This window comes from Sus scrofa, chromosome 9 (genome assembly GCF_054392235.1).
Source record: "Sus scrofa isolate SSC_HxYL_T2T_F1_AM1 chromosome 9, Sscrofa_HxYL_maternal_Yorkshire_Landrace_v2.0, whole genome shotgun sequence".
Classification (NCBI taxonomy): Eukaryota; Metazoa; Chordata; class Mammalia; order Artiodactyla; family Suidae; genus Sus; species Sus scrofa.
This window is the reverse complement of record NC_139391.1, coordinates 108,521,918-108,540,730: the sequence shown is the minus strand read 5'-3', so window position 1 is coordinate 108,540,730 and position 18,813 is coordinate 108,521,918. Positions and strand designations below refer to the sequence as shown.

The following is an 18,813-nucleotide window of genomic DNA, read 5'->3' as shown; positions in this document are numbered from 1 at the left end:
GCTATTTCTTGGGCCGCTCCCGCGGCATATGGAGGTTCCCAGGCTAGGGGTTGAATCGGAGCTGTAGCCACCAACCTACGCCAGAGCCACAGCAACGCGGGATCCGAGCCGCGTCTGCAACCTACACCACAGCTCATGGCAACGCCGGATCGTTAACCCACTGAGCAAGGGCAGGGACCGAACCCGCAACCTCATGGTTCCTAGTCGGATTCGTTAACCACTGCGCCACGACGGGAACTCCGGACTTCTTATTTTAGGATATCAATTGGTATTTTCTTCTTATTCACCTAAAAAAACATTCTTTCTAGCCATTTAAATTGTTTGTTATGATCAAGTTTTCTAACTGTATTTGTGATTGTTTAGTAATGAATTTTGCTCTTGTTGCTGATCAGTTGTCTTTGTCTTTCCCTTTTTCCCTCTTGGTCCAGCTCCAACAGAAGCCACAGTGCACCCACATCTAGGTAAGTATTTGAGACCCAAATGTCACTAACCTTAGTACCAGATCTACTTGTCTCACTCCTCTGCAGTGTGAGCAGATGATAGAGAGGTGAGGGAACTCTCTGCCTTCTGTGATTCACGCACCATTCACTGAAATCAGACTCAGGTTCCCAGAATATACTTGAACCCAGACCTCACCAAGGAGGCAATCGTACTGCCCAACTGAGGCTAATGGAAGGACTTTTGAACCTGTTAGGACATTTATCCTGTTGAGGGTGGTCTTTGACAGAGTGTTTTAATGCTGAGTTTTTCCCAGAGCCCCTACCCATCATAAATAGTAGCACATGGAGACAGTGGGTAAGGAGCAGTGAGTGTGGAAGGTTTGAGGTCATTTCAGATTTGAGATATCTACTCAAAGTAGTACTGCGTTATAGAAGGAGAAATCCATTTGGCCATTTATTCAAACAATTGAAATGAGCTTGTTTACATAACTAAGAGCTTTGTTTAATGGCACCAGGTAAAGTTGCCACCTCCTGTCTTTCTCATGATCTTTTCATACAGCCGTGCACTGAGTGGGCCACAGTTCTTGAGGCAGGGTTGTGTAGTGGTTAAGAGCACAGATTCTGGAACCAAACTTCTTGGATTTATCTCTGCTTCACCACTTTCTAGCAATGTGCTATTGAGCATGTTACTTAACTTCTCTGTGCCTCAATTAAATAGTAATAATACCTACTCCTATGGTTGTTATAAAGATTAAATGAATTTGAATTGTAAAATGTATAATCAATGATAATATAGTGTTTGGAAAGAAATAAATACCCGAACAAATAATCAGCGAGGTTTACCCATGCCTTTATTAAAAAATATGTATCTCTAGAAAGCAACTGATCTTTAAGAGTTAAATTTCTCATGTGTGACAGTGAGGACTTATTTTTAAAGTGGTTTCCTACACTGCACTATTTAATAAGAATGAAAAGAAACCATCCTGGCTGACTCCAACCTTTTCAGATGTCTCTCACTGCGGGACTTACAGATGGGTCAGTATTTGTCTCTTGGGCTTTCCCTTTCAACCTATAAATCCAATTAATTTATTTTTCTCTTTGGAAAATCTGCCTTGAGAAGTTCTACTTTTATGTCAGGCTACAGCTTGGGGCTCCTCTTCTTTGGCAGAGGAACGCAAGCACTTAGAAGCATGCCTCTGGCAGCTGAGGCGGGCTGGTGACCCGCAGTGGCCCGGCCAAGTCTCGGCCACATTGGGTATTTGAGAAAGCGGTACCCCGTAGGCATTTCAGGCGCTGCATCTAATCACTCAGAGGAATCATTAAATCACTCCCACACACAGAAGCCATCACAGTGTTCTCTCCAGTGAAAATCCATATTTTCCCTGTTGTAGGGCCTAAGGCTTCAAGTTCGAACAGCCATTTCTCTCCATACGTGCTGATTCACTGGTTTCCCAGACTTCATTATGTGCTTACCTGCTGGCATACCTGGCATAAAGAGAGCCAGGATGGCTGCAGGAGGCAGTGTCACCAAAGAGAACTTGGAAGTGTGCTTCCTGATATTTGGAGGTGATTTTAATTACCCAGTGAGTTCACTGAGTTGTATTTGAGTGAGCCCAAGGGGAAAAAAAAAGTAACATAACACTTTGGAAAAAAAATAAAAATTGAGGGTTATTTTTTATTGATAAGATCATATGATTTTAATCTTCCCAAAAGGCATATATATAAACTAGTCCAAACCAGGTGGTACAGGCCCAGAGAATTTATATTAACTGAAACACATTTCCCAAGCAAACCATGGGAATCAGATGAGCAGGTTCTTAAGCAATAAATTCATTTTTTACAACTCAAGTAGAAATAATAATCATTTCTCATGCAACTTTAAAAACAAGCCCACTTACATGGTAGCTGGCCGTGAAATTGTTTTTACATGTCCAACCCCTATTCAGTGGAAATAGTACATACTCTATAGTTTATGAAAACGTAATTTGCTTTTGGCATGCCTAAAGTTCTTCTAGAGCTGAAAAATAAGTATTTAATACAATCTCAAGTGCAATGATAATATATTTAAGACTATGGATGGTTCCCTGGCATTCCTCCTAACTTCTCACATGACTTGATTTGGGAGTTTTACTTATTCATGTTGATAATTTCTCCTATGCAGCTCTGAGGAGAAAAAAAAAAAAGTTAACAATTTGAAACACATTAAATAAAAAAAATGAGTGAATATAGAGAATGCGAGAAAGCAAGCCAGGGCAAGATGGATAGAAGGAAAGAAGAGGAAATGGGTTAGTAAACAGCAGCAATATTAGCTGACAATAAATAGCCACAATAGTCTTTTGCCTTCAAAGCTTTAAACTGAGTTTGACATTGACTCTGTTCTGGGTGTGTCGAGCTATGAGGGCCAAGTCTTGGGTGACCTCTTCTTGGAGGTTAATGCTGACCTTGGCTTTCCCTCTGCTACCTGGTGACATCTTGGTAGGGTCTCTCTGGGAACTCTGGATTCCAGACTTCTAAACAGCAGAGTTTACTTTCCTTAGTGGTATTAGGAGCAAAGCAGATGTAATCAGTTGCTTATTTAAAATTCAGTTTTGGGGAGTTCTGATGGTGGTGCAGCAGAAATGAATCCAACTAGTATCCATGAAGATGTGGGTCTAACCCCTGGCCTCAGTGGCTTGGGGATCTAGCATTGCCATGAGCTGTGCTGGATCTGTGTTACTGTGGCTGTGGTGTAGGCTGTCATCTGTAGCTCCAATTCAATCCCTAGCCTAGGAATTTGCATATGGCACAGGTGTTACCCTAAAAAGCAAATAATAATAATAATATATATATATATATATTTATATTAGTTTTTGGAGTTGCCGTTGTGGCTCAGCAGGTTAAGAACCCAGCTAGTATCCATGAGGGTACATGTTTGATCCTTGGCCTTGCTCATTGGATTAAGGATCCAGCGTTGTAGCAAGCTGTGGTGTAGGTCACAGATGTGACTGGGATCTGGTATTGCTGTGGCTGTGGTGTAGGCTGCAGCTACAGCTTCAATTTGACCCCAAGCCCGGGAACTTCCATATGCCACAGGTGTGGCTATAAAAAGAAAAAAAATGTTAAAAATAAAATAAAATTCAGTGTTCATTTAAGATACCATTATTCCTCATCAATGCAGGATATTGACACTTTTTTGTAGCTACATCTACTGTTTAGTATAATTCTCTTCTAAATGCTTTGTTTTTCTTTTAGCTGAAATTCATAGCGACAGTGTTATTCTACGAGATGACTTTGACTCCTACCACCAACAGGAATTGAATCCAAATATATGGTAAGTTAAAGGATCATGCCTCACTTTGGCTTTTATAATGAAAAAAAAAAAAATGACACTGACTGCTCCCTTGGAGCAGTTACATAAGATTAAATTGCTTTTTAGGGCTAAGGTATCAGTACAGCTGATTCAGCTAGGGAACTGGGCTTACTGTCACCTGCAGTATGTATGTTTCTTGACATCTTTAAGAATTGAATCTAGGTGCCTCTCAAAGCCGTGGGTATGGACAATTGTTTTTTCAGTTGTACAAGTTCTTTACATAAAAAAAGTTATGCTTGGAATTTCCTGGTGGCTTAGTAGATTAAGGATCCAGCATCGTCACTGCTGTGGCTCAGATTGCTGCCAGCGTGTGGGTTCAGTCCATGGCCCAGGAACTTCCACATGCCACAGCGTCTATGTCTAATAATTGCATTTATGCCAAACAAAAGAAGGGAAATAGTTTACCTGAAATGACAGGTGATTTGAGTCATACTTTCTAATAACTTCTTTGTTATTGGGTTACTTCATTCTTTATACTCCAGTCTTTCCTTCCAAGGCTGTTTGGGGGCAGCTCCATGAGATTTTTAGGGCAAAGAAATGATGAACCAAGATGCATTCACTAGAAACCTGTTGAATATATAAATGGATGCATGAATCTGTTAGCAATTTTCTGTATTTTTGCTGACTTTGGAGGAATGGGTGCGCCCACCCATAGATACAGTCCATCTGCATCATTTGAGAGAATATCTGGATGTAGGTTTTCTGTGGTACGAACTGTTTTTGTGGACACAATTAAGAGTTCAAGATACATTAGACCCTAATGTAACCAAGTTGCAACTAAAATCCAAGCAACGTTCCAGACCTGGAAGAGAACAACCATTTCACCCTCACTTGTCAGCATGTAATAGTCATTTGTTTTTCCTCAGCTTCACTGTTCAACAAATGTGAAGCAATAATTATTTTATGTATATCATACATTAAAGGGGGATGTGGTTCCTTCTCTCCAGGAGCTTATGATTCAGAGGAGGAGACACTACATGCATATTTTTTAAAAGCTTATAATCTAGGACAGAAATCCTTAGGTGTAATAGAGGGTTCCAAATAAGACACTGCAATTCCAGAAAAGGAGGGATGACTCTGGTGGGACTTTCTTGGAAAGTGGTCCTTGACCTGAGAGTTGAAGATAACATATAGATTTATAGAGTGTTGGTGCATCAATACTAGATAGAGGAACTTTTATCAGAAAGAAATTTCAATCTTGATAGTATAAATATATGCCAAAAATCAGACTAGACAGAGACAGAAAATCTCACAATGGATGTACCATCTAAAGAAATAATTTATCAACAAAATTTCATTTCCCCCGAACATATCCTAAACATAAATTTCTTAAAATAAATTGAAAATCTTTATTAAGAAAAAGCCAAAAAAAAAAAAACTTTTAATCACCACTTTCACCCAGGAAAAATTCTCCGCTTCTTCTGACATTAGGCTTTCTTATATCCCATTAATATAGATGTTATCAGATGATTTGTTTCTTTCAAGGCAAGTTCATTTCTGTTAAGCTAATTCATTTTCTTCAGTGAGTTTTCTTGACAAACACAAAATGTGACTTTTATGTGGCTCAAATTCTGTTGTTTTTAAAATCAATAAAACATGATTGATTTTGCTTCACCCATTTTCATGACTGATCTGATAGATGCTTTCTTGACTGAAGTTATAGATTTTGTGTCCCTTTTACTTAAGCTATGATGTTTCCTACTGTTTTTTAAAAAAACGTTTCATTAACTTTAAAAAGCCACGCACTTGTGTCTTCTGTCACATGTGCCTTCAGAGTAATTTTACTTTATCCCTTTTTGCCCACAATCTCCTTCATCTAGCCTCTTTAAGATTAAAACAAAACAAAACAAAACAAAAAACCCATGAAGCTCTCATCATTTGAGAGATGGCTTTGTTGAACAAAGACAGCAGAGCTTCTGAGATCGGGCAGGTCTAGTTGGACTCTCGAGCTAGCCATTTGCCAGCTGGGTACCCGAGAAACGCAAAAGCTTGCTTTCCCTCTCTGAGTCGCGTTTCCTTGTGGGTAAAAGTGAGATGAATGCTGTCCTACAGCATTGTTTTAAAGTTTGATGAGCCTGAAAGGCCTGGCACCTCGCCTGGTGTGTTGTCGCTGCCTAGGACAAACTAGTTCCCTCCCTCCCTCCCTTCTTTCCTTCCTTTCTTCCTCCTGTGGTATATTTGCACATTGATCTACGTCTCTCCCCTAAACCCAGATATGACCCAAATCGCTGTTATTAAAATGTTCTTCAGCCAATTTATGTAAATGAGTCCCCAAATCTTCCTTCATTGCATTTGGATGAAAAACAGACTTCAAATTAAATACATCTGTATTATGTAATATGTGGATATATATTAATGAAAATAGAGCAGAATCATAGAGAAGGGGAAGATGAGGGTCTGAGGTGCCTTAAGCCCCGTCAATATAGACATAAGCTCCCTAATGTTAAAGCCAACACAATCAGATTTTCCAGTGAAATATTTCCAATAAAATAACAAAGGCCAGCTTTGTTCTGGAACGTCGTAGGCAGTTTTCACTCTCCTGAAATCTCTGCTTTCTTGGTAACATATTGATACGTGAGTTTTGTCCCTTATGATACTGTCTTTGATTTTCTTTACTCCGTGGAATTAGAAACCACAGGGCAGCTTTGTGCAACTGGGAAGGAGGTCCTTGCTGACCACTCAGAACTCTGTGCCTCTGCTGCACACCACACACCACCAGATAGGAAGAAGCTCGGGACCTGGTGTGTCACTTTGGGCCAAATTACCACGACTCAATACATCACTAAATAATTAGCTGCAGGAGAAAAACGTGCTGCTTTTATGAGCATATTTCTTCCATAGTATTTGAAAAGCCTTAAATACACTATTTAACTTGTAATTTTTAAGAACAAGGAAAAAAGAAGAATTAATTAAAAGTCACACTATGCGATGATGGGAAAGGAGATCAGTTTAGAAGTTAATCACTCACAGTTTCTTTGCTTCCATTGACTTCATCTAATGAAATTAACTTTTTTTCCGCACCCCATTTCATGTAATTCTTGATATCCACGTTTCTTATCTCCTGTACAAATGACTACACAGGAAAAAGCAAGGAACATAAAATGATATTACTATTAGGAGTTCCCGTTGTGGCTCAGTGGGTTAAGAACCTGATATAGTGTCCATGAGGATGCGGTTCGATCCCTGGCCTCGCTTGGTGGGTTAAGGATCTGGCATTGTCATATCTAGTGTTGCTGTGGCTGTGGTGTCGGCCAGCAGCTTTAGCACTGATTCCACCCTAGCCTGGGAACTTCCAGGCTATATATGTTGAAGATGCAGCCGCAAAAAGGAAAAAAAAATGATACTACTATTATTATGGATGAATGTAACAACCAGGTTATTATTCAAGTGTGTGACCTTGGTTGGAATAGAACTGAAACTTTTTTTTTTTTTTTTTTAATTTAAAGGCCACACCCAGGGCATATGGAGGTTCCCAGGCTAGGCGTCTAATCGAAGCTGTAACCATCAGCCTACCCCACAGCCACAGCAATGCAGGATCCGATCCGCATCTGTAATCTACACCACAGCTCATGGCAATGCAGGTCTTTAACCCACTGAGCGAAGCCAGGGATCAAAGCCGAAACCTCATGGTTCCTAGTCGGATTTGTTTCTGCTGTGTCACGACAGGAATTCTGAACTGAGAAACTTTTTTACATCAACTCAATATTGAATGTACTATCTACTTAGCCTGACTATTAGATCTGATTTAAAAATTAGTACAGGTACTTGGTGAAAAGTTCAATAATATTTTTTAAAAAATAAAAAATGAACCTCCCTACACTAGACCTATATTCTTCCCTCTAGAGGTATCAACCATTGCCAATTTCTGTCAGTCTGTTCAGAAATTGTTTCTGCTTACACAAGTGTCACAGTTATGAATTCTGCCTACAAACTCGAATATCAGATAAATAAAACTTTCTTTATTCTTTTATAACCCAACCTAATTTCTTTTCATTATCCCCCCTCTACCAAAGGTGAAGACTTAATTTCAGTCAACCTTGGCTTGCCCTCTCCCATTTTTCTGGTTTGGAGCTAAGTTTTTAGAGAGCTTATTAATGCAAAAGCAAGGGCGGGGGGACCCACCTTGGGTATCCCAGTCCTCTGTTCCTGGAGATCGCCACTGTCTTCCCTGTTTCATCTAGTCTGTGAGGACTGGTCCACACAGGTAGCCTTCACACCTGTACTAACCATTCCTTCAGGGCAGTGGCTCTGGTTTGAGCCCTGCTGGAGTGCCTATAAACTGGTCTGCTGCTCCTGGACCTGGGCCGTGGGTATCTGTGATGCTCTTCTGTGCTGGAATGCCGCGATGGTCCTTCTGCCTCCTTGAGATGCAGAGAAGAGCAGAGTGAGCCAGTCATACACACACACACACACACACACACACACACACACACATTCCCTTTCCTATATTGTCTTCCATCATGGTCTATCCCAAGAGACTGGGTATAGTTCCCTGTGCTGTACAGTGAGACCTCATTGCTTATCCATTCTAAATGTAATAGTTTGCATCTACTAATCCCAAATTCCCCATTCATCCCACTCCCTTTTGCTTTGATGAATGAAAGATAAGTAAAGTTACAAGCAAAGAGAACATCAAAAACCCATCATGGGAATATAGTGGTGCCTCAGGCTTGATGAGACTGAGGCTTCTCCTCTTTGGCTTGGTCCTTAAACTGGACCACAGGCAAGTAGACCTCTGAACCACAACAGTAACTTCTTCAGTTCAAATGGGCCATTGAACTCAAGGGGACGAAAGAGTGTGGATAGAGCAACACCAGTTTATCGGCTCTGCTATCAGTTCCCTGTCGTCAAATGTGTTCAGTACAATCACACTCCTGATAATGGAGGGATCGGTAAGGTCTTGTTCATATAAAGACAGCCCTCCAACCAAAAAAAAAAAAAAAAGGGAAAAAAGGTAGGAAGAAGAACCTTTAGAAGGAAAGTAAGGACCTAAAAATATGCTTTACCTCAGCATTTCTATTAAGCATCTACTACTTGTGTCTCAACTGCACTTTTGTAATTCCTTTTTATGAATTAACTACTGTAGTGTGATATACACATGGCTGGCATTTCATATAAATGGAGAGAAATCTGATTTTTTTATTAAAAAGAAATATATCTAATAGCCTCAAACTGGGAACATTCCACATACTCATCAACAGGAGGATGGATAAATAGCATGATACATTCATACAGTGGACAACTACTCAGCAATCAAAAGGAATGAATTACTGATAGTTGAAACAACATGGTTGGATTTCAAAAATATCATGTCGAAGGAAAGAAGCCAGGCCCAGAATAGTTCTTATGAGAACTCATATGAAATCTAGAATAGGCAAAATTAGCTCAAGTGCTAGCAAGTAAATGAATGATTATTTTAGGGATGGGGAATTGACTGGACATGGGCATGAGGAAATTTCTGGGGTCATTCATGTATTATATATAATCTTGTGAGAGCATGGGTTACGTAGATGTGTACCTTTTTCAAAACTTGAGATCCATCTATTTCACTGTGTGCACATTTACCTCCATAAAAAATTCCAATACTAATAAGAATAACAATGAGAAAAGTCAAGAAATAGGAGATTTCTGAGTTATAACTTGGAATTACAAAGACTACAGAGAGAGAGTTAAAGCAACTAAAAAGTGAATAAATTTTTAAAATCAGTTTAAGTTTTCTTAAGTGTCTTCAGCCTCTAAGCAATTACAGAGCCAAGAAGGGATCTTTGTTTTGCTGAACAGGTTATCCCTTTAATGCTTGTTTTTCCAAAGATCACAGAAAGCATCCAGAGCTGCAGTGTCACTAGGCTCTGATGTTCTAGTGGGAAATGTGGGACTGTTAGAAAACATGGTGATAAATGGGAACTAGAAGACAGCAGATGTTTCCCCTCCAGCACCATAATAATAGCAGAGATGCCCTAGTCAGCAGAGATCAGGGAAGAACAAGAGTCATTCGTCAGAAGAAGCATCTTAGATGAGTAAGTTGTGATGCCAACAGGGATATGAGACATCAAGAAGCAAGCTGCAAATGAAGCTGTCTCGGATGCTAGGGCACATGGAAACCTTTGTCAGTTGGCTCGTCATACAGAAAGCCCCCCTCTTTACAGCTAGGGAAGGTAGAGCTGTGGCCGGCATGCCCTAGCATTGCCTGAATCAAGAAAAGACTAGAACCCTTCTGCTTATATATGTAAAAGATCGTACTGTAAGACCAGAGAAATTGAGGTCAGCTGCCTCTGTTATTCTTGTGAAAATATCAATTTATGGGAGCAACGATTCCGAAATGGAGAAACAAGATGGACAGTTTGGCTTATTGAAGTTTTTTTTCTTTCTGAAAAATAATTGTCTGAACAAAGACTTTTAGAAGACTGAAATTTTAACATGGGAGGGTGGGTTATTCTAGCTGGAGCTTTATTTATTCAGCAGTTAGAGTTTAGTCCATAACAGAAAAGGGGTCAAGTGAGCAATAAAACTGCCTTAAGTTCCTTAGCATCTTGGGGGCCCCTGGAAAACAAAAAGAGAGGGGGCTCCAGTTAATAAACAAGTGTGAGAACCACAGTGTAAATGGAATTTCCAGGTAATCAGACCAAAGTCAGTCTGATGAACAGTATCATTGGGAAAAAAACTGCATCCATTTCACTTCATGTCCAGCTGGCCTGTGGGCAGTGAGCCTGGAAGACAATTCTGGGTGAAGAGAAGCACTCGCCGTGGACATCAAAGCCTCCACAGCACAGCTAAAGGCCTTGCAGGGGGTTTGCCGGGGGCATGATCACTTGGAAGACACATCCCCTAACAGGCTCATCCATGTAACATCGAATATACACCTTAGAGTTTTAGAAGAGCAGGCAACTAAGGGGGATCGAGAACAGATAAGAAAAGTCAAGCAAAATAAGTATTTCCTGTGATGACATACCTTTGCCAGAACCTGTCATATGTCATTGTATTTTGGGGTTGTGGAATTATAATTTGACTTGTAGATTTAATAGTCCAGTATTCTGACCCTATGTGCATCTTTTTCTACTTTCTCTCGTCTCCTCCCTCTTGAATTCACCCCTTTCTACTCTCTCTCTCTCTCTCTCTCTCACTCTTTCTCCTCTTTTGTTAATAACTTTTTTCTCTTACTATAAAACTCTCCTCTGACCTTCCTCTTCTGCTTCCTCCCCCTCCTTCCTCTTAGCACAACATAATTGCTCTGGGGAAAACTGCATCTACAATAGAAAGGTTAACCAGGAGGTGTCCTACTAATAAAAGAGGGTGTGAATCTGGAGGCTTATTATTTCCTGCTTTTAATCCTTGTTTTAGATGACAGAAATAAGAATTCACTCAATGGAATTAAATGTCAAGTACATTTGAAACAAGTGAGAAAATATTTCCTCAAGCAGCATGTAGTGGAATTCAGTGCAATAGGAGGGTATATTAGAAGGGTTATTTTTAACCCAAATAATATTTGTCATTGTACCTGTTAACAAAGGAGAGATCAAATTTTTAAACTCCCTGGTGAAATAGCAAGAGTTCTCTTACCTTCCTCAGTGAGAAGTAATGAGGAAGAATGAGCTATAAATGGAGTTTGTCATTTTCACATTTAGAGCATGTGTTAGCTCCTTAGAAAAAGGTATGACATCGTTGAAGGTGATATTATTCCCAGTCTTATAGAGTGAACTTTCCTTGCTGTTTTTCTAAAAATATTCCACATTTACAAGGAGAAGAGGATTTTATGAGGTTTTTTTTTTTTAAGCTTGATCTTTTACAAGTTAGTAGTCATGTCTTTTTACTATTAAAACATTGTTTCTCTGTTATGCAATATGGTCAAAAGTTGAGTGTTCTGATTGTAGAGGTTTGAATGGAATGTACAGGGAGCTCCAGTGTCTCCAGAAGTCAGCTGACTGCCAGCTCCCAAATGGCCAGCAGGGCCCTAATTACTTGGATGGGTTCAGCGTCCCTGTTCTGGCCTTGCCTTGCAAGCTCCATCAGATGCTGTCAGCACGTGCACTGTGAGCCATACCGGAGGAAGAGACTTGTTATCTTCGGGTCAGGAAATTACAAGAGGTTTCTCTTTCTCTTTTTCCATTTTTAAAGTACTTTTTATCATCAGATCAAATATGTAAATTATTTTAATATCACCATTCAGCAATGCTGGTGAATAGATAATCCTGACTCACAGGGTGTCAGTTTGCTTTGTCTGGGGCTGAGTCCCAGACACTGATGCCTTCAGAGGCCATAAATTATGGACAGATAATATGATGTCCTCGGTCTTGGGGACAAATGGCATGTATCTCAAATGAGAATTTGATGATAACTGATTGTCACTGAGTTTCCAGGTGATTAACTTGTTTCAGCAAAGTGCTTGACTACAGCCTGAGTGATTCCACTCTGATCTAAAGAGAGGAATGAGCCATGTAATTAGACTGCTCTCGAGAAAACAATATTTCAATTATTTATTTATTGTTATCAGGATGATGTCACCACCAATCATTCATAAATCTCTGGTTGTGTGAAGGAGCCCAGTTTTCTCATTAATCCTCCTCCTCCTTCCTGTGTCCTCAGAGTCCTGTGTGAGTCACAGCAGGACGCGGTGAACCCACACTCCAGAGATATTTAACTCCAGCTTCCTCTGCACCTACTATACAGGGGAGTTTGGTGTGTTTCTAGCCTAATAATTTTAAAGTCAGGATTAAAAACATAATGATAGGAGTTTCCACTGTGGCTCAGTGGTAACAAACCCAAATACTGTCCATGAGGATGCAAGTGTTTGATCCCTGACCCCCCTTTGTGTCTTACGGACCCAGCATTGTAGTGAGCTGTGGCGTAGGTCTCAGATGTGGCTCGGATCTGGCATTGCTGTGGCTCTGGCATAGGTCCTCAGCTGCAGCTCCAATTCAACCCCTGGCCTGGGAACTTCCATACGCTGTGGGTGTGGCACTAAAAAAAAGCAAAATATCCCAAAAAAACAAACAAAAAATTAAACCTTTAGAAATGTGCTCTCTACAGCACAAATGCACACCATGCATAATTCCTAAACAAACAAAAAAGTCACCTAAATGATAAAAAACAAAGATGTGGAATTGACACCAAAATAACAAGTTTCAAACTGCCAAGGAGCTTGTTAGACTGAAAAACAAATCTTGGTTCAAAGCATTTCTTTTTCATTTATGTTTACAGTTTGACCCTGGATGTGTTGGTCAACAAGTACCTGCCTGCATCCTTAGTGATGCCTTTATGTTTTTATTAGTGAAGAAAGGACACTGTGATAGTGTGTATATAAAATAGGGATGAATTCTCTAAAGATGTACAAACCCAAAAGACTATTGAATTTCATTATGGGCTTCAGTTCAGTGAGTTCATTCTGAACATTTTCTTTGAAACCCATGACGTTTCTCTTATTTTTGTACATTTTCATTAGCGAAACAAAATCCTTTATCTTGTAAATGAAAAAAAAAGGACTCTTAAGAAAAGACATAGGGCTTTTCAAAATCAACTCTGACAGTAAAAATGATGCCAAATATTTTTGAAATGTACATTGTCTTCGTAGAATTGGAGTTCTTTTCTCTTATTGGCTGCATTAGCATGGAGTGGGAGGAATGTTGAACAAAGAGTCAGGGAATCTGACTTGTAGTCCTGATCTATCATTTCTAAAATGAGAGGATGATGAGACTCAGTGATACCTCAGATGTCCTCTAACTTGAAGGACCAATGATCTGTGAACTGTAGTAATGGGTAAGATTCATGTGGAACCTAAGCATATGATAAATAGGTTTAAAGAGGGCTTAATAAATTCAGGCTGTGCATGGTCTTTGGGGATAGCTAGCATTTCCCTTAAAATGTCTTTAATCATACTGTTCATGGCAGAATATATTTTGAAGTGGGTGATTCATACGATGTGCCGTGATATTTGTCAGATTCTTATGTTCTATCTTTCCTATTGGGAAAAAGAAAGGGGGGGGAAGGTTTTATAGCTTAGAGATATTCAGTATTGCTTCTGCTCTTAAGCAGTTCATTTCTAATCCCTAGCCTGGGAAGTCACCTTCCTTTTTAAGTTGAAAAACAAAAGCCTGTTTAATTGGGATTATTTAAAATGTCCTCTTTCCCACAAATCTCTGAAGAATATTTTACCTAACTTTAGAGGATCCACCATTTTCCTCAGAAAATTCAGTTGTGAGGCCATAGTTTAAATGTGTGTAATAAGCAGTGCATTTTTGTTGTTGTTGTTCTGGGCCTGATGGAAATTGCACTGCTCATTATCCAGCAGTTTGAACCCCTGTTTTTAAGAGCTCATGAACTTTTCCATAAGGGAGCAGTAGGGTTTTAGACTACTGATATTCTTCCCAGAAAGCACCTAACTCACTCTAGTGGGTTAAGTACCTAACTAACGCTACTCACCCTGTAATTGTTAGATACAGGGACCTACTGAGAAAGAAGAGGAGGTTAGAACTCAGGCTCTTAGAGCACTTAGGCATTGTTTAATTTCTGGGATGAGCCACAAATTACTTTTCTTGAAATTTGGATGCCTATTTGCATCCGAAGGTTTTTAAAACTCACCTGTCTTTCTGACATGGATCACTCTTTCCTTCTGAGAAGGCATGACCCCTCATTGCCCTTTGTACTATTTGGTCTCCATCAGGCTCATTGTAGTTTATCTTCTCTTTCATGATAATGGCATTCATTTGTGTAGTTGTACAAGGCTTAACTTTCATGGTAGAAAAAATATGAGAAAGGTCATGTTATGATTCACTGTGAGAGAAGTCACCTTGATAGGCAGCAGAGATTGTTAGGAACATGAACAGAAATGAACCTGCTGCCAGTAATCATGGAAAAAGTACGCAGAGATAGACGGAGGTGATTCACACCAAAGGGTCTGGAGCTTTCTAGAAGCCAGACTAAGGGCATATGATTGTTCCCCAGGCATCTGCTCTTGGACCTCTTCTCTTAATGATATGCACCCTGTGAATCCAACCTTATTTTAAATCATATGCACCCCGTGATTCCAACCATATTTTCAGTCATAAGAGTGCTGACCCCCTTTTCCTGAAGTTCAAATGCATGGACTCATTGTCAGCTGGTCATCTCCAATTGCCAGCATAACCAGAGAGCAGTCAGTTTGCAAGCCCTGTAATTCACTAGAATTGAGCTGTCCTGCATGGCAGCCACTGGCCACATAGAGCTATTAATAATCTATATCATTAATAATTTTGTATAACTACATGTTAAAATACAATTTGAGTGTATTGGATTAAATAAATCATTATTAAAATTATTTTAACCTATTCCTTTTTATTTTTAATATAGAAAGTTGAAAATTATATAATGTTTTCATCGAAAAGTGAGACTGTAAAGTATGCCCACTTTTCTCCGTCTCTATGTTATTTCAAGGCGCTAGTGTGTCCTGCTTGTATTATAGTGGTAGTCCTGTCTTTTCTACCTCTAATCCAGCATTTGCTAGAGCAATTTTCCTAAAAGTTGGATTGTTTCATGACTTTGGAAACAGAACAGTAGGCGTTTAAAATTCAATTCTAAAACTTACAAGCCGTGTAACCTTGGACAATCATTTAACATCTCTGAGTCTCAGTTTTAGCATCTACTAAATGTAGACAAAAATAGAATGGGGTTTATATGAATTAGTCGAGCATTGTTTGTGGAGCTCCGGGTGTTGTACCCTTCGCTTGATGAACCATGAACTGGCTCCCACTTTCCAGCCCCATTCTTTGCTACCCTTCTTCATGTACCAGTGTTGTTCTAGCCATACTAACACATTGATGGAGCAATTCTATTTGTGTGTCATAATCTCTGCCTTCCCTGGGCCCTATCATACCCTCTCCTTTCTTCCTTTTTTGGGTAACTTTTTCTCATTCGGAGCCATCCTGGGGCCAGCTTTCCTTTCCCTCCTCAGTCTAAGTTAGGTACCATCACAACCACAGTGTACTCCTGTTAGAAGGAGTTGAGGAGCTATAGAAAACGTAATGGGTGTTGGAATTAGCTAGTCTTGGGTCCAAATTAAACTCTTCAGCCTTTCAGCTGTGCGATTTGAGCAAGTGCTTAATGTCTCCAAAGTTTAGTTTTATTTCTTTTCTTTTCTTTTCTTTCCTTTTCTTTTTTTTTTTTCTTTTTTTTTTTTTGTGGTTTTTAGTGCTGCACTCATGGCATATCAAGGTTTCCATGCTAGGAGTCAAATTGGACCTGTAGCTGTTGGGCTACACCACAGCTACAGGAAAGCTAGATCCGAGCTGCTTGTCTGTTACCTATATACCACAATTCACAGCAATGCCAGATCCTTAACCCACTGAGTGAGGCCAGTGGGTCCTCATGAATCCTAGTCAGATTCATTTCCACTGTGCCACAAAGCTTAGTTTTGGAAACTCCCAAAGCTTAGTTTTTTTTTTTTTTTTATTAGTGAAATGAGAACACTGATAATATCCTATAGAGAGGTTTAGGGCTTTAGACTATCTGGCACATAATAGAATGTAATAATTAGCTATCTTTGCATGGGTGCCCTATATTGTAAATGTGTGCTTGTTTCTCTGCCTTTCCTTCTGGAACATAAACTTCTGGAAGAAAATGATACTGTTTCATTGGTCTTTGTACCACTAAAGCTCATCACAATGTCTGTAGGTTCTCAACCCATGTTTGTTAATTACAAAATCAATTAATGAATGATAAATGAATAGATAGCACCATTGGCAGCTAAGAGTGAGTTGGATTTGACCATGCAGAGGGATGGGCTTTCAAAATAAATTACAGTAAATCATGTTGACAAACCCAGTCAGATTGTGAGAAATTCAAGCAAAGGACATTTAAAAGATCTTGACAGGAAGCTGATGGATTTGTTTCATCAATCCGAGGTGAAGCTGTTGTACCTCCTGGTAGCAACAACCCACCTGATAATCTAAATCTTTATGTTTCAGCAGGGCACCAATGCCTTTGTAAATTTTAAGTTTCTGGAGCTATAAAGCACAACAAGGAAGAGAAAGGTCCAGATGGGTTGTTGAACAAAATGGGAAGAAGATTCTATCTGTTTACCTTTTTCTTGTGTTTCCTGTCTTTTTAACTCCTGATATTCCACAAAATAGAAGTGGCTCTCCAAACATATCAAAGAGCTGTGGTCTACTCACTGTTTCCCTGATGCTAGGCTGTAAGCTACCTATGCCAGAATCACCTCTCAACAATATAGATATCTGGGCTGCACCTGAATCCCATTTAATCAACAAAACTATGGGGGATGGGGACCTGTAATACATGTTTTTTATACAGATAATATTTTTCTGATATACAGTTGGTTTGGGGAGTGCTAATCAGTTTTTATAGATAGAACGATGCTATGAGAATTCAAATATCAGGCCTCAGACTTCACATCTACAATGATGCTTTTAGTTTAGAGTTACTGCAGAAAAATGGCAGATAGTCATTGTGAGAGTTGGACATTCTTTTAATTTCTCTCTGCCAAAGTTTGTTTCTGGAGTTTCCATTGTGGCTCAGCAGTAACAAACCCAACTAGTGTCCACGAGAATGCGGGTTTGATCCTTGGCCCCACTCAGTGGGTTAAGGATCCTGCATTGTTGTGACCTGTGGTATAGGTTGTAGATGCAGCTTGGATCCAGCATTGCTGTGGCTGCTGTGTAGGCCGGCAGCTGCAGCTCCAATTTGACCCCTAGCCTAGGAACTTCCAAATGCTGTAGGTCTGGCCCGTAAAAAAAAAAAAAAAAAAAAAAGTTATTGTTTCTCTCAAGCCATTTGACAATGGCTTTGCAGACCAAATAATCCTCATCTACGAGTTCTGGATGAAAATGGTGGAAATCCATAATAATAATGATAGCTAATATTTAGGCTAACACTTACATCATGCTTCCTGTGTGCCAGGCTCTATTTGAAGTGCTTTTAGACCTTGGGCCTTAATAATAGTTTGTTTTTTTTTTTATGAAGTTGTCTTATATTTATTCATTCATTCAGCAAATATTTATGGAATGCAATGTGCCAGGAATAAAATAGTAAACAAAAGACATGCTTGCTGCCCTTATGAAGTTACTACTATGTCTTTTCTCATGTCAAGGATGATTTATTAGAATCTCGTTTTGTAGTAATCAAGAGAAAGTTTAAATCTCCTGCTAAGATTTGAGATACTACCTTTTTAAATTCCACATCAGAAGTTGTTCTCTGTTTATTCTTAAAAACTCAAAGGTTCTTGATTGATCACCTTTGTGTGGGAACACCACTCAAAAGATTAGAATAACACCAATCATTTTTTCCATGCAGTGCACGTATAGGAAATACTTATATTTATTTGCCACATTTTTACTTATTGTGCTTCTGCCTCTTGGCTTTACGAGTTACGTGATATCTTTTCACTTCTTCCTACTTCAGTAGTACATCCTGCTTCTTTCTCTGAAATTATCAAACAGCCGAAAAGGCCTGATTCAATGATCTCCAAAAACAAAGGGCATGGTACCCTTTCCACAATGTTTGGCACCTGAAATGTGAATGTCTTTGAAAATGTCATTTCTGCATGACAACCTCTCGTGAGCTTTGAGGCTCAGAGAGAGGAAATATAGCTCTTTCTTTCTACATGTAATAATTGTAGGTTGAAGTATCATGATGCAGAGCATTATAAGTGTTATTATAAATATGCAAGAGTACAATATTCATATTGTAAATTTATACTAAAGGCATGAATATATTTATTTTTGAGATCTTGTCCTAAGGTTTTGTTAGCCACTTCACTTCATAATAATAAAGAAAACAACAATTAAATTATTTTCAGTTAACTCAGTATCCAAAATTTGCTTGAATTAGACTTTATTTCATATTACCATGTAGATTAAATACAATCTGATTCCATTGTTTTTCGAATGGAAAATTTTCTAGACATGCAAATCTGTTTGAAGACAGTTATTTTGAACATTTAAATATAACTCAAAAGAAAAAGGTTTAGGAGTTTTCATCATGGTGCAGTGGAAATGAATCCAACTAGGCACCATGAGGTTGCGGGTTTGATCTCTGGCC

At 39.2% G+C, this 18,813-nt stretch overlaps 1 protein-coding gene across 6 annotated transcripts in view; it reads left to right on the top strand.

Moving 5' to 3' along the window:
• RELN (reelin) overlaps positions 1-18,813 on the top strand; it is a 499,001-nt gene that overhangs the window by 232,098 nt on the left and 248,090 nt on the right. For all 6 annotated transcript variants that reach the window (XM_084977353.1, XM_084977355.1, XM_084977351.1 and 3 more), the window contains exons 5-6: positions 429-461; positions 3,672-3,750. In XM_084977353.1, the coding sequence (XP_084833479.1) occupies positions 429-461; positions 3,672-3,750 (112 nt within the window). The remainder of the gene's footprint in view (positions 1-428; positions 462-3,671; positions 3,751-18,813) is intronic.